The 14,826-nt window shown below is 48.4% G+C and overlaps 1 protein-coding gene and 2 long non-coding RNA genes across 6 annotated transcripts; 1 reads left to right on the forward strand and 2 right to left on the reverse strand.

Moving 5' to 3' along the window:
- Positions 1–2,649: 2,649 nt before the first annotated feature.
- Positions 2,650–5,226, reverse strand: LOC120679670. 2 transcript variants are annotated; one of them, XR_005677283.1, is made up of 4 exons: positions 5,110–5,226; positions 4,028–4,083; positions 3,047–3,220; positions 2,650–2,972 (listed from the first exon to the last, which is right to left on the reverse strand). It is a non-coding gene; the product is annotated as an uncharacterized LOC120679670 (long non-coding RNA). The 2 variants fall into 2 exon arrangements; XR_005677284.1 differs by having other exon boundaries at positions 4,028–4,847.
- Positions 5,227–7,438: 2,212 nt separating this feature from the next.
- Positions 7,439–9,183, forward strand: LOC120680042. The gene has a single exon (XM_039961689.1). The coding sequence runs from the start codon at positions 7,640–7,642 to the stop codon at positions 8,888–8,890; it is 1,251 nt and encodes a 416-aa protein (XP_039817623.1). The 5' UTR covers positions 7,439–7,639; the 3' UTR covers positions 8,891–9,183.
- Positions 9,184–11,335: 2,152 nt separating this feature from the next.
- Positions 11,336–13,331, reverse strand: LOC120679580. Of its 3 annotated transcripts, none has more exons than XR_005677247.1 (4): positions 12,796–13,331; positions 12,613–12,701; positions 12,250–12,384; positions 11,336–11,757 (listed from the first exon to the last, which is right to left on the reverse strand). It is a non-coding gene; the product is annotated as an uncharacterized LOC120679580 (long non-coding RNA). The 3 variants fall into 3 exon arrangements; XR_005677248.1 differs by having other exon boundaries at positions 12,486–12,701; XR_005677249.1 differs by lacking the exon at positions 12,613–12,701.
- Between the last annotated feature and the right edge of the window lie 1,495 nt (positions 13,332–14,826).

A 14,826-nucleotide genomic window follows, 5' to 3' on the forward strand; every position in this document is an offset into this window, starting at 1 on the left:
GCCCGGGGCCATGCCAGGAACGAGCCCCCAACATGGCATTCTCTCCCGCTGTGCTAGGTGGGCGGTTCACGTCAGGCTCCAGCTAGTCTACCTCCACAGATTCAGAGCGCCATCAGTAGGCAGCACGGCAAGTGTCACTAGTCAAGGCCTCAAGGATGCAGCAGCGGCGGGAGCGTGCAGGCAGAGGCAGGCCAACCTGGCTAGGCTGGGCCTGGCCATGGGCAATTGAAACCTGCCAGTTCATCCATCCACTCCACTCGCCTGGAGCCTGGAGGTCTGCCGCCCGTCGGCCGGGCACGTCACGTACGACCGGCGCACCACGAGGTGCCCCCGCCTCCTTGCTCGGGCCCCCCTGCCGTGCCCTGCCCTGCAACGGCCGGGATCGCATCGCCCACCTGCCTCGCCGCGCCCGCGCCAGCGGCCCCACGGCGCACGCGCGTCCACGCCCGTGGTCGCCTGCCGGCAGCGCGCGGCAAGCGCCGCCCCTCGCGATCTGCCGCTGCCGCCCGCGCGCGCCCCTCGTCTCGAGCACGCCACTGCAGCCAAGCGGATGGCAGCTCGCCGCCGACCGCCCACGGCCCACGGCCTGCCCGGCAAGCTTCTCGACGCCGGCAGAGAAGGAGGAGAAGGCCCTCGTCGCCTGCGATGTCGCTGCCGGAGGCAAGCGAGTAGGGTGCAGGGTCAGCGTAGGGGCGGTTAACTTGGGCCGGTCCGGGGATCCTGCCGCGTACGACCGAGCGTGCGGGTGACCGACGACGACGGCGACCCCGTCGGTCCCTTTCTCCTCCGGTCCGTCAAGGCTGTCCCGTCAGAAAAGGGGCGCCGAGGCACGGTCGCGTCGCCGGCCGGTCGATCAACCTCGATCCCGGCACCAGCCAACTTTGACCGCCGGTCGCCGTTCCGTGTCCTCGCTGGCCCGAACCGATTGCCCGACCCTGCCGGTCCGGCCGGGTCGGTCCTCTGGGTCGCCGTTTCCCGTTTCGAAGCTCACGCTTAGGCCGGGTGGCAAGTTTGGGCCATCGGGGTAAAAAGCAATCGTCCAGCGAGGAAAGCGCGCTGGGCCAAAACTGAGACGTTTTTACAGCTGCACGGCAGATCCGGGGGTCCAGGGATCACACTCCCCTGGCCCATCTGCTAGTGGTGGCTAGTGCCGTGTCCGGTTTAACGAACACTTTCGAAAGGCATGGGAATTGGTTAGGCGCACAAGAAAAGGAAAACGGTTAGGCACGCTCGTATCCTCGTACTGGCGAATTCGGGATGCACTCGCCACTCGCGCTCGTGCAAGTTGGTGGTAGCGCACAAGGTGCGCTCGGTGTAGCAAAAATAAAAAATAGTATTGATTTTTCGTTGCTATTTTTGCTGAATAGTATTATCGTATTCTCTCCGTTTGAATTGGCAGGTTGTTTGTCTTTTCTAGCTGTATATTTTTGCTGTAGTATACATCTAAACAAAACGTCTATCTAAGTGTATGATAAAAGTTATGTATCTAGAAAAACTAAAGTGATCTATAATAAGTCTGGTATTTACTTGGAGTGCTACGCTATATATTGAAACACCAACTTGATTAAGAAGCTCTCTATCGAATAGGAACAACAGACTACTTTGCTAAAAGGAAAGTACCCACTTCGAAAGAGTCCCAACATTATTTATCTTGCATTTCCGTCGTTTTCTTATCTTTCAAAGCTATATCTCGTATTTATATTGTCATACGAAATCACGTACTACCTTATATTCAGTAGTAAATTGTGGATTTTTTGAAACTTCTTTGGTGATTCTCTCAACATAAGATTAGTTCCAAATTGATGTATTTTTGCAGCATGTTCGGTTGCCAATTCGTAGCATCAAAGCCTAATCATCTAATAAACCCTGCAGAGAGTAACAGCCCTACTCAACGGGAAAAAAAATTAGGCCTTGTTTAGATCCCAAAATTTTACACCAAAAAACGTCACATCGAATGTTTGAACACATACATGGAATACTAAATAAAATATGTTTTGCATGGATGGGTTGTAAATCGCGAGATGAATCTAATGAACCTACTTAATCCATGATTTGCAACAGTAATACTACAGTAACTATCTGCTAATTATTGATTAATTATGGATTAATTAAACTCATTAGATTCGTCTCGCGATTTACAACCCATCTTGCAAAAAAATTTATAAATAGATTTTATTTAGTGTTCCGAAATAATAAGATTTTCTTTCAAAAATTTATGCCAAAATAATCTAAACACACCCTCGACTTCACCGTTGGGAGCCTTCATCATCCGATTATATTAGGACGGCATCAAAGCTGGGAGCACACAGGAGCAGGGGTGCACCCAGAACGCACCCCTTTTTTTCCTACTACAACATTCCGCGGGCGATGGGCGCCCTACCATTTAAACTATCAAATGTAAGTAAGTATTAAGTAATAAAAAATAACAAATAAATCATACGCATTGTATAAGATAAATTCAATATAAAATCAGCATATTTGGTAGCAAATCGATGATCCACATGATAACATAAGTGTCTATCCAGCATTTGATCATAAATATTACAGCACATCTAAACACCAAGCTACCCTAGCGGTCAGGTGTCTGTCCGACATCTAAATAATAAATATTACAACATATCCGAGCACCGAGCTATCCTATCCATCAGGTGTCTGTCCGGCAATTCAATCATCAACATTAAAGTGCATCCGATCACCATGGTTACATCCGAGTATCACTCTATCCTATCATTAGGTGTTTGTCCGGCATTTGGAGCATCAATATTACAACACATCCGAGTACTATAAATCTACATGTAACAGAAAGTATGCATAGCTATCAAACAACCTAGCTGGTAGCTTTGAATACTACATGAAACCAAAAGCTAGTCACCAAGCTACACAGTTTGCAGATTGAGGTCAATGCAGGCTCCAGGTCCCATGCATTGGACTCTTCTTGCTGGAGATGAAGGGCACACAAAAGTCGGCTGCAACTGTTAGAGACAAAAGCAACATTAGCTTCACTGCTCATGCATTCTTGCTTGGACTGCAAAAGGATGAATACTACCTGAAACCAAAAGCTAGTCACCATGCTACACAGTTTGCAGATTGAGGTCAATGTAGGCTTCAGGTCCCATGCATTGGACTCTTCTTGCTGGAGATGAAGGGCACACAAAAGTCGGCTGCAACTGTTAGAGACAACAGCAACATGAGCTTCACTGCTCATGCATCCTTGCTTGGACTGCAAAAGAATAATAATTTAAAGTTTAGCATGTATCATGTACATGTAACAACTTCGAAATAATCTGCCACTTGTATGGTTTCTAAAAACAGGACGGCAGGTTGCTAATTACAAAAGATCAACTAAATAGTAACAGTAGTGCTTCTCTATCTTCTGTGCCTTAATAATTTTGTCAAGTTATCTCGCCTGGCCACTTTGTTTAGCCAAGATTATGTGGTAACATGCCTTGTCGACCTCATTTTCCTTATCATAAATATCACGTTATGATCAGTTAACTAAACTATTAGATTATGTTATGAGGTAATCATATAGCTTGAATGATTTTACCCTTAAAATCCCTTCCCTATTCACATATCAGATGAGGTATTAAATACTCATAAGCTAGGCTACATCACTTTCCACTGGTATAAACTGAACCTAGTTGAAAGTATGAATGACACAAACATCTCAGTTGCAAAAGTTCTATACTACTCTGGTCTGTTACATATCAGTCGCAAGAGTTCTATCCTACTCTGGTCATATTTGAACAATTGCTAGCTACAATGCATAAGGAAGGCACCTCTGATCCAGCGCTATGGAATCTCAGATTTATCTACCCAATCAAGCTAATTTCGTGGGATTTGACATTTTTCATAACCTTAATATTTCTAAGCAATGTGTACTTACCAATTTGGTTACCCAATAATACTATATCAATTTCAGGCTGGTTTATTCATAACATCATCATGCTTGCTGCTAATCTATAGCAGAAATTTCATCTCCAAATCTTCTACAAACCGGAAAGGAACAGAGGTGAAACAAACTTACCATGAGACGTTGCTTCTCAAACCCAAGAATATTGCTTGTCAAATGCAGGAAGATTGCTACAGGCACAAAAAAAAGCACAAGAATTAGACATGCTGAATAGCCAGTTGTTTCAGATCCAATATACCACATAGGTAGCAAATCAGCCGGTTGTATAGGTAAATGGCAGTCCATTGTGCATGGAAATAGTAATTTTTTGGGGGAAATGTGCATGGAAGTAGCAGTTTTTTTGGGAAAATTCAGGATAGCTTAAGGACAGAAATGGGTAACCAATAAATGCAACCCTTCACTGAGATCAATGTTTGGTTCACTACCACGTTAAGGAATCGCAATTGTTTTAACAAGTAAGAACTATAAAAGCGAGAGGTCCGGCAATGTGTTGACAGTTTTGGTTTGGTTCATGCAAGCTCGCCCTACCCACTATTGAAGCAAAGTATTTTCCACAAGCAAGCATGCTGCTAGAAAACATGGCTGTCCAACTATGCTTGGAAGCCTCAGAATTCTAAATAGGTGGTTAGTTTATATTTAACAACCAATACTTTAGCTAAGAATTCATGATTCAGTGCATTCATGAGCTAGATGAGAATACCAATCTTACTCCTAGCAACATTTTCTTGTTTCTTCTCCAAGTAAATAAAACAGTGACAGCAGAGGCCTAAAAAAATTGTAACAGCAGAAGTTCTTTCCAACAAAAGATTTACAAAGAACTTGTAATTACAATAGAAGATGGAACCTGAGATGGAACTTCTACTTATGTTATTCACTTAAAGACCTGAGCCCGTAACAGAAGATCTCATTTCGCAATGATCTCTAATCAAGCCATCTGCACTCCAAAAAAAATTTAAAAAGGCAAAGAAAAAAATCCTCACCCCACAGGATGACCCAACAATACCAAACATTTCTGGGAATAGGCAACAATAATGACTGACAATGTAAAACATAGGTAAAAGAAAGGCCTTTGAATGCCATGAGCCATGAGGAGAGAAACAGATATCAAAGAACATAGGAAAAAATCCTCTGCTTTATACGATCAATCTAGGGCAACTGCAAACACATGGAAAGGAACAGAGTAGGGGTAAAATCACCCTGAGACCATGCTGCTCAAATCCAAGAAGACTGCTGCGAAGGGAGCTCCTCGGCCTAGGTCACCGAATCCATAGCCGCACCTGCACCTGCACCGGAAGGGCAAAGGCACGACTGATAAGCATCAGGAAGAGAAGTGCGGAAAGAGCTGGAGCTCACAGATATGCACGCAGAGGTTTGCGAGGGGGAAACAGGGAGGAGACAGGGAGGTGGGAATTGAAAAGGCAGTGTTCGTGACCGGGGCGAGACGAAGAAAAAAGCAGGGAAGGATATGCAGATGAGAAGGAGGAACTTATCTCGGCATCGAATCCTGGGGGCACGCTCAGACGGGAGTGGGCAGCGCACGCGTGCGTACGAACGCCCCGCGGCGCCGCCTGGAGCAGGGTTAACGTGGGAACCGGTCCGGACCGGTTCCGGTTTCGACCGGTATCCAACCGGTCAAAATTTAAAATTTAAATTTAAATTCAAAAAATGAAAAATTCTCAAAAAATTCCTAAAAATATTTCAAGTTGCGATGAATCTAATGGTATCAAATTTTCTCAAAAATTCGTTCACTTAGTATAGTTTGCGGGGATTTAAAGTTAAATCAAAAAAGAAAAAGAAAAAAAATGGGCCGGCCCATTAAGGCCCACCAGTCAAACCGATCCAACCGGCCGGTAAACCGGTCAAACCGACCGGTAAACCGGTCGCACGGGAGATTTTGAATTTGGATTTGAATTCAAACTGGTCAAACCGACCGGTAAACCGGTCAAACTGGCCGATAAACCGGTTGGAACCGGTTGAATGGTAGCTTTTGAATTTGGATTTGAATTCAACCAGTTCCGACCGGTAACCGGTCAAACCGGTCTGGTAAATCGGAACCGGAGCCCGGCGGTTACCGGAAACCGGTTGGGAAATAAAACCCTGGCCCGGAGACGGTTCCGACGGGGGCCTGGACGAATGAGGCAACACGCGCCTCGACGGCCTGGGCGCCTCGTCCCGTCTCCTTGCCGGCAGCTCGCAGACTCCGACGCCGCCGGCTGGCAAGCGGGCCCAACTAAGCGGTGGCCCGCAGCTCAGCGGCACCGGGCGGCGGACAGCGACGTACAGGAACCGCTGCCGCACATACGGCGCGCTGCTCCGGCGTTGCCATCGTCACAATCCAAGGAAGAGCGCGGAGTGGCCTATCTGATCTAGGACTCGGTCTATCGAGCGTCCCACCCGCTCTCCTTCCCGGTTCCCGCTCGTGCGAGCTCTAGACCAAGCAGCATCCCGCGGCACCCACCGGCAGGTGGGCCAACCACAGACGCTGCCCCACTGGTCAGCTTCACTAGGTCCCAATGTTGGGTGACCACAGGGGCACGCGCAGGAGGCATCGAGTGCCCCGTCCCTATCCCACCGAACGGCAGCTCACCCAGCGCACGACCAGCTTTTAGCAACTGACAGCAGGCCACTCCTGATAAGCTGACCCACCGGCCAGCAGCAAGCAGCAGGTAAAAGAAAATTCAAAAATCTACTCCGCAAGCAGCGCGCGAAGCGGAGTGCGACGCGGATGGCACCGGCGGTGGCGGAGCGCGCGCTGCTCGACACGCGTCCAGTTTTGCACAGGGAACGCGGGGAGAGAAGCGCAGAGCAGTAGATTTTAACCATTCCGATTCAACGGCCTCCTGCATATTCCTACACGAGTTTCCTCTTCTTCCCAACTCCTCTGGAAATCCAAAAAAAATAAACATCCTACAACCTCTTACGAAATGGCCAGTTGCAAAGGGCGCATTTAACTCAAAAAAATTTCGGAAAAACGGAAGATTAGAAGGACTAAACATGATCTAATTATAAATCTAATTACATAAATGGACGAAAAATCGCGAGACAAATCTATTAAGCCTAATTAATCCGTCATTAGAGATTGATTACTGTAGCACGATATTGTCTAATTATCGCATAATTATGTTCATTAGATTCGTCTCGCGATTTTGCCCGGGGTTGTGGAATAAGTTTTGTCAGTTATCCACATTTAATACTCCTAATTAATGGTCAAACGTTCCAAGTTACTGTTAAATTTTTTAAAAACTAAACGGGCCCAAAGTCCAAACGGAAATGGGGACGCGCCTTTGGCCCAGTTTAGCTCCCAAAAATTTTCAAGATTCCCGGTCATATCAAATTTTTAGACACATAAATGGAACATTAAATGTAATTTAAAAAATAATCAATTACACAATTTAACTGTAAATGATGAGATGAAATTTTGAATAAAAACGAAAATGCTACGGTAGCAAAAACCCAAAAATTTTCACCCACTAAACACACCCTATATTTTTGCCACGGCGAACGAACGTGCCGCGGCAACCCAGCCCAGCCCACCACTTGCGGAACGCCACAGCTTCCCTCCCCTTCGGCTTCGCGGCGCCCACACGGCGACGCCTTGGATTCGCACACCGCGACCCGGCGGCGCACACATCACACCAACCGGCTCGCCAGCGTCTCGGTCTCGCTCGCCTCGTAGCATCCGACGCGCCACGCCACGCCACGCCGGGCCGCCCGGCACCCGCGGCGATGCCCGGCCGGATCGCGGCGTGCTTCCGCTGCGCGGCGACGCCGTCCTCGGGCGCGGGCGCGGCGGGGCCCAGCCTCGCGACCTCCGTCTACGAGACCCACCTCGGCCAAGTCGCGCTCTCCTGGTCCCGCACCTCGCTCGGTCTCTCCCTCCGCGCCGTGCTCCGCCTGCCGCCGCCGCCCCACTCCGCGCCCGGCTCCTCCTCCTCGGCGGCCGGGGCGGGCTACCTCGACGACGACGCGGACGAGGAGGAGGCCACCCTCGCCTTCCGCGCCCGCCCCTGGCTCCTCTGGCGCCGGCGCGGGTCCCGCCGGTTCCGCGCCGGGGACCGCCTCGTCGACCTCGCCTGGGACCTCTCGCGCGCGCGGTTCCCGGGCTCCGGGTCCCCCGAGCCCTCCTCGGGCTTCTTCGTCGCCGTCGTCGTCGACGGCGAGATGGTCCTCGCGGCCGGGGACCTAACTGACGTGGCCTACCGGAGGACCCGCGCCCGGCGCCCGCCCGGTAGCCAGCGCCCCGTCCTCGTCTCCAGGCGGGAGCACGTCTCGCTGCGCGACGCCGGCGCCGGCCGCGGCCACAGCCACACGACCTCGGTGACCGTCCAGGGCAAGGAGCGGGAGATCTCCGTGGATCTCGTGGCCCGCGGCCGCGGCAGGGACAAGGGCACCGCCGGCAGGGAGAAGGAGAAGGACAAAGAGCGGGCGGACGTCGGCTTGTCGGTCTCCGTCGACGGCGAGCGCGTGCTCCACGTCCGGCGGCTGCGCTGGAAGTTCCGCGGCAGCGAGCGGGTCGACCTCGGCGGCGGCGACGGCGTCCAGGTTTCCTGGGACCTCCACAACTGGCTCTTCCCCCCGCGCGATCCGCCTCCCGCGGACGCCTCGGCGCACGCACACGCCCACGCGGTGCTCGTCTTCCGGTTCGACCTCGGCGGCGGCGGCGGCGAGGAGCGCGACGCCGATTTGGGCAAGGATCCCTCCCCCGACAAGGCCGCGAGGCGGAACACGGGCGTCTGGGGAGGCTACCTCGCGCGGTGGGGGCAGCGGGACTGGAGCGAGGCGGGCAGCAACGGGGAGCGGAGGAAGGGGCGAGCGCGGAGGCTCGCCAAGGAGAGCTCGTCGTCATCGGCGTCCGTGGCGTCCTCGACGGCGTCGTGGGCCAGCGGCTCCACGGTGATGGACTGGGCCAGCCCCGAGGAGGCCGAGATGCAGCGCGGCGACGGGTTCTCGCTGCTGATCTACGCCTGGAAGAGCTAACACCGCCGCCGCATTGCTCGGATCGGTGGCGATGGTAAATCTCTCGTCTCCGGATTGTTGTAGGTTGCAATGTTTCTGTGCAGTTAGAAGATTGAATTAAGCTTGGATTACAGTAGCGCCATTGCTATGTGAGGTGAGCAACTAGCGTTGAATTTTTTTCCCATTACTAGTAAAATTCGCATCTCTTGGTCGATTAGTGGATCAGATTTAGGACATTTTGAACAGATTGCAGTCAGTTTTTTTTTCACCTTAAAGTATCAACGGTAGCTGCCCCAGCGTCTTGTTTTGTGCTAGTATTGTGTCTCTCATGGTGTCACATACCTGCTCAAAAAGCGAATCTAATCTAGTAGTATCAATCAATTAGCTGTCGCAGCAGCGTATCCATTCCGATTGTCTGAACCTTAATCATGGGTGTTAGATGATCTTAAGCATCGGTGGTCATGATCGTTCGCGCACACAAATAATCGATGGTCTCCAGTTTGTGACTGTCTGTGCTGCTATCATTAGCATTACCTTTTAAGCATCCTTGTTTTTTTGTGGTTATAGTTTGTTTGTTCCATTGCAGCTGCGTTAGCTGCAACCACAAGCTCCACTGAAAAACGCCGTATAGTTCGGCCATCTTCTTCTCTCTTCAAGTGAACGGCGGAATCCTCACAAAAAATCATTGTTTAGGCTTTATTTAGTTCTCTTCAAAATTCTAAAACTTTACAAGATTTCACATCACATCGAATTTTTGAATGTATGCATGAAGTATTAAATGTAGTTAAATAAAATAACTAATTATACAGTTTGTCTATAATTTGCGAGATGAATTTTTTGAATCTAGTTAATTTACGACGGGACAATAATTTTCAAATACAAACGAAAATACTACAGTGTTTTACAGATTCACTCGTACGCATCTAAACAGGGCTGTTAGTTACAGTTCACTTTCAGTCTACTTCAGTTTTGACTGCAACTGGGGTGACTGACTCTTGCCACGCCCGGTCGGTTAGCCTTTGCGATCAAACGCGCGTGAGACCAAGGTATCTTGTTCAACGTGACACGATGCCCTGTTATTAAGCCAGCGGAATGATTGACTTAACTAACCATTGCGATATTTCTTAAAAAAACTAACCATTGCGTGCCGTGCCTAGTCTACTAGCATCAAAGTGACTCAGGGCCCGTTTAATTTCCAAAAAGTTTCTCACAATACCCATCACATCGAATTTTCGGACACATACATAGAATTTCTCACAATACCCATCACATCGAATTTTCGGACACATACATAGAATATTAAATACAGTTGAAAGAAATAACTAATTAAACAGTCTAATTGATTACCACAAGCTGAATCTTTTGAGCCTAATTAATTTATAATTAGATATTATTTGTCAAATAACAACGAAATATGCTACAATACTAAAACCCAAACTTTTTCACCAACTAAACACACCCTCAAGAATGATCAGTTGAACAAGAGCACCAAGCTCAGGTCCAGCTCCTTGGCTCCTCGCGGCCTGCTGCCACGAACTGCTAGTTCCCCTCCAGCTTTGCCGGAGATGCAGCCGGCATCGTTCTGGAATTGCTACTCGCGGAAAGCAAGCCTGAAACGGCCCTGGCTGGCTGGAACGGAAACTGCCTGCCGAAAGAAGCTCGAGGCCGGCTCGCTCGCTCGGGGTTCCGGAGGAAAACCAACTGCGCGCGTCGGTGTCGCGACGTGCATTCCAGCTTGTCGCCAGCTTCCGCTCGCTGGGGCCGTTGGGCTCTGGGGACTGCGGCCGGCGGCCGTTTCCGCTCTCGCGTCATCGCGGCGGCCGGCGCGGCCGTGGACGACGAGACGAGACGAACCATCAGCCACGCGAGCACGCGACGGGGGATCCCGGATCACGCGAGACGGCGAGAGGCCCGGCTGGCTGGGCACGCAACGAGGAGGCCCCCACGTTCGTCTGCGCCGGCCGCTCATGCGTCGTCGTGCTATCCTGTGGCCGGGGGCGCCGCGCCGGCTGGCCCGACCTGAGCTCGCGTACAAGAAATCATTTAATCTATGACGAAATAAATTCGTCACAGATTGATAAAAAAACATCACAAAACAATATCTATGATGGTTTCGTGACGATTTTGATTAACGTCATGGAATGAGCACAGATTAAATCGATCGACGTTTTTAACAAAATCGTCACAGATTGAAACAATTCGTAACATTTCTTAACCGTCATAGATTGATTTTGAGCCTGCGTAGCCCAACCCAAGCCCAACATTTGTGACGAAAATAAACATCATAAAAATTGTCACACATGACGTGGCTGCTCAACTCTGACTACATGGACGATGATGTGGCTACCTCAGTGATGATGACATGGCTACCTACGTGGACGATGTGGTTGATGATGTGGCCACATTTATAGCCCACTAGATCTACACATCCCATAAAAATTCTGGCCCACCACATCCCATTTCAGATTACAATTCCAACCCATGAAGCCCATTTTAGCATTATAATTCTGGCACAGGATTAGCAAAAAAAAACTCATAATGTCATCTTCATAATTTTGTACAAGTTTTGTAAACAGAAAAACACAATCAAATCCAATAGATCATGTGTAATCATGAAACGCTTATAGAGAAAGGTACGCAACATAATCTTGTGTGTCTAAAACTTGAGTTGACATGATCACGAGCTCTATCAGATCTAAGTTTGGCTAGACCAAAGTCTGAAACTCTTGCATGGAAGTCCTTGCCCAGAAGAATATTGCTGCTCTTGAAGTCTCTGTGTATGACAGGTGGATTAACACGCTCACGAAGATATTCCAAACCTTTTGCTGCTTCAAGTGCAATTCTCATTCTTGTATCGCAGTCCAATTTTGAGATCCCACCACAGGAACCTAAAGCAACAACGTTTCAGAACTCTCAGTTGGCATAAAAAAGCTGTATTAATTAACAGTATTAAAACCAAAGTTATCAGTGGTAGGAAAATATTTTAGTCAACTTCAGGTTTCCATATCAACCTATACAAAAATATTATCTACAGCTAGAATTGAATGTAACAATTCTACTGAATCACTTTTATGATATGCCAACTAAATGTAAGCTGAGTGCCAATTAAATGATATGCAATACACACAAAATGCTAAGCAGTTTAATGATCATAGCGCAAATCTCAAAGATCATCACCAATAGGAAGAAGCAGCACATCAATACAGTAAGTGCAGTTAGCATTTGGTTGCTCATTTGTACCAGTTTGTTAAAGCATGCAGCTTTTGGGCATCATCAGCCAGTTAAATTTGGAGTCTTACTCGACTGAACAAGCAGTGAAATGTTTGATCTATAGACAACACCAAACACAGATACAATTGGTGGATACAAAATGGGTATACCTCTGTTTGGATAGAGGTGCTCCTGGAGCCCCCCATTTGCCATGAACTCATACACAAGTAGCCTTTGTCCACCTTCAGAACAATGGCCAATAGGCCCAACATATATGGATATCAGAGCCTACTCAGCAGTTCCACCTACAAAAAACATCACATGTTCAAGGTAATTAAAAAGCACTAATAGAGCCATCTCAAGGTAATTAAAAAGCACTAATAGAGCCATCTCAAGTTAAAACTACCTTGCCGACAATCATGCTTGAAGCTCAATAGAGCAACATGTGCAGAAAAACAACTAAATGTATCACAGTAATAGTTGCTGAGCATAAAGGCATTTAATCAAACAGGTTCTGTGCATGCATATCATACTTCATAGGATGCGCTCTGGTCAGGAAGCAAACAAAAATTCTACGATTCAGGGGTAGGGCTCATCATGCTAAGCATCTACCACATCTGATCTGAAAAGGAAAAAAAATGAGCAAATCAATAGCTAAATGCTTCAAATTCTACGATCCAGACTGAGATGGGCAAGGGAGGAGGATTGGGGCTCACCGTGTAGTTGAATCGGTGAGCAGAGCATGGAGAGGTCATGGTCCTTGAATAGCCTGCTCCAACCCTCGGCACCACCGCCGGCTGACGAAGCGTCTCTGGTGCGTCCCCAGATGAGGAGGGCTCGCTGGCAATGGACTCGTCCCCAGAGTCGGCGGCGAAGCTAGTGCGTGCGGCCTCCGAGGCGCCTGACCTCACCCGGCGGCGCAGCGCTGCCGCTAAGGGCTCGCGCCCCCACTCCTGCGAGCGGGCCACGGCAGGCGGCGGTGCACCGACAGCGGCGCCTCGTCGGAGTCAGCCATTGGAGGGGTTAGGGCTTGCCTGCTCCGTCTCTCTCTCCCTCTCCCTCCCACATCCCTTTCCTCCATGCGCGTGTAGTCCTCTCGATTCGGTGGTGGCGAGGGGTATCGAGGGCGGCGGCACATCTGAGGAAGGAAGAGGGAGGTGAAGTGGAAGGGAGGCGTCGGCACGCGGTGCAGCAGATCTGAGAAGGGAGCGGCCGCCGCTACGAGGGCTAGATGGGAGGAGAGTGGCTAGGGTTTTCTAAGTGTGTCGTTGAGTTGGCCTTTTATTCATGTCGTACTCGATTTGAATGGTTGGATCGACGAAGGGCGGTCAGCAAAAATTGGGCCTTAGCAAGAAAGTGGCCCAGTCCCAAGTTATTTGGCCCGTTTAACAAAAGCTAGTGTTTCTTTTTCCTGAGTAAATAGTAAACAGAGAATTGACTATTATACAAAAACATGCAAAAGAATTTTTCTTATATACCCAAGCACCTTTTTATTTTCATCCTTTTTTTTGGTGCGGGCCGAGTCAAAAAAGGCCGCGGAACTGGGCCTGGGCTACAGTGGCACAATATAAGTAAGGTAACAAATGGGCCTGTAGCAAAATAATAAGAAGGATAAAAAATGATGATTTGAGTGGGCTGAAATGAAAGAGAAAAGAGTTTTGGTTCAAAAAAATTTAGAAAAAGAAAGAGATTTAGATATTTTTAAGGAATTCAAACCTATGATTTTAATGGAAAAAGGATTTTTAAATTTGTTTTTTTTAGCGGACTGAGCTCACAAAAATATTGAAGTGATGGGCCAAAACAGATTTTTTTTAAAAAAAAGTTAATCAAAGCTCGGTATGTGAACTTGGATGCATATGTGAACTTAGTATCTTACGCTCATGCGTGTCCTCATATTAACTATAAAGCATTTTTCTATATCACCATTGTGGTTTGAGCAAGATATTAAATTCATGACGATTTCTATTTTCATTCTATGATGTTTTTAGAGGTTTGTCACAGATACTGAGTCCAAATTAGAGTCTGTATGAGCTATTTGCAAATCTGTGACAAAAAATTATAAATCTTCATAGATTTTGTCTGTTTATAACGGTTTTCATAAACGTCACCAGAAATTCGTCATGATGGATTAAATGATTTCTTGTAGTGTCGGGTGTGTGCCACGTGGCAAGGGAGCGCGCACCACGCGTACGCGCGACGTGTTTGCTTGCGGATTCGCCCTTGCTGCCCGTTCGTCACTCGTCAGCGGCGTGTCGGGCTGCCACTGCCAGCGGCGACGGGAGTTCTCGGTGCGATGTCATGTTCTTGTGCGTGCCGTCGGAGGATCGGAGCCCTCGTGGACCGGACTTTTGTTGGTCCTAACAATCGGTTAGCTGCAGCTGGGGCAGGAGTCCGTCCAAAGTCTAAACTAAAGAAAACCCTAATCATGGCCGTTAGATCGCGAAAACCGGTTGTTAATACCCCGGCCGGCTGCCCGGCGTTCTCACCCATCCGTACGATTGGTGGCCTTGCCATCATCAGCAATACTACTATGGTATACCTGTACTTTTAATTAATTAGCGCCACTGATCGGCCACATGATTTGGGCCAGATACACGCATCTAATTATTTGATGTTTAGATCCAAGTGCTTATGCTCAAAAGTGTAAAATTTAGCCACTAGCACATCTAAATAGAAGTACTAATCGCGTTAAGTTTAGCACTTAAATTTATGAGATTTACTCCTTTTAAGATGACTTTAGATTTTAT

The sequence above is a fragment of the Panicum virgatum genome, chromosome 6N (genome assembly GCF_016808335.1).
Source record: "Panicum virgatum strain AP13 chromosome 6N, P.virgatum_v5, whole genome shotgun sequence".
In the NCBI taxonomy this organism is placed as follows: Eukaryota; Viridiplantae; Streptophyta; class Magnoliopsida; order Poales; family Poaceae; genus Panicum; species Panicum virgatum.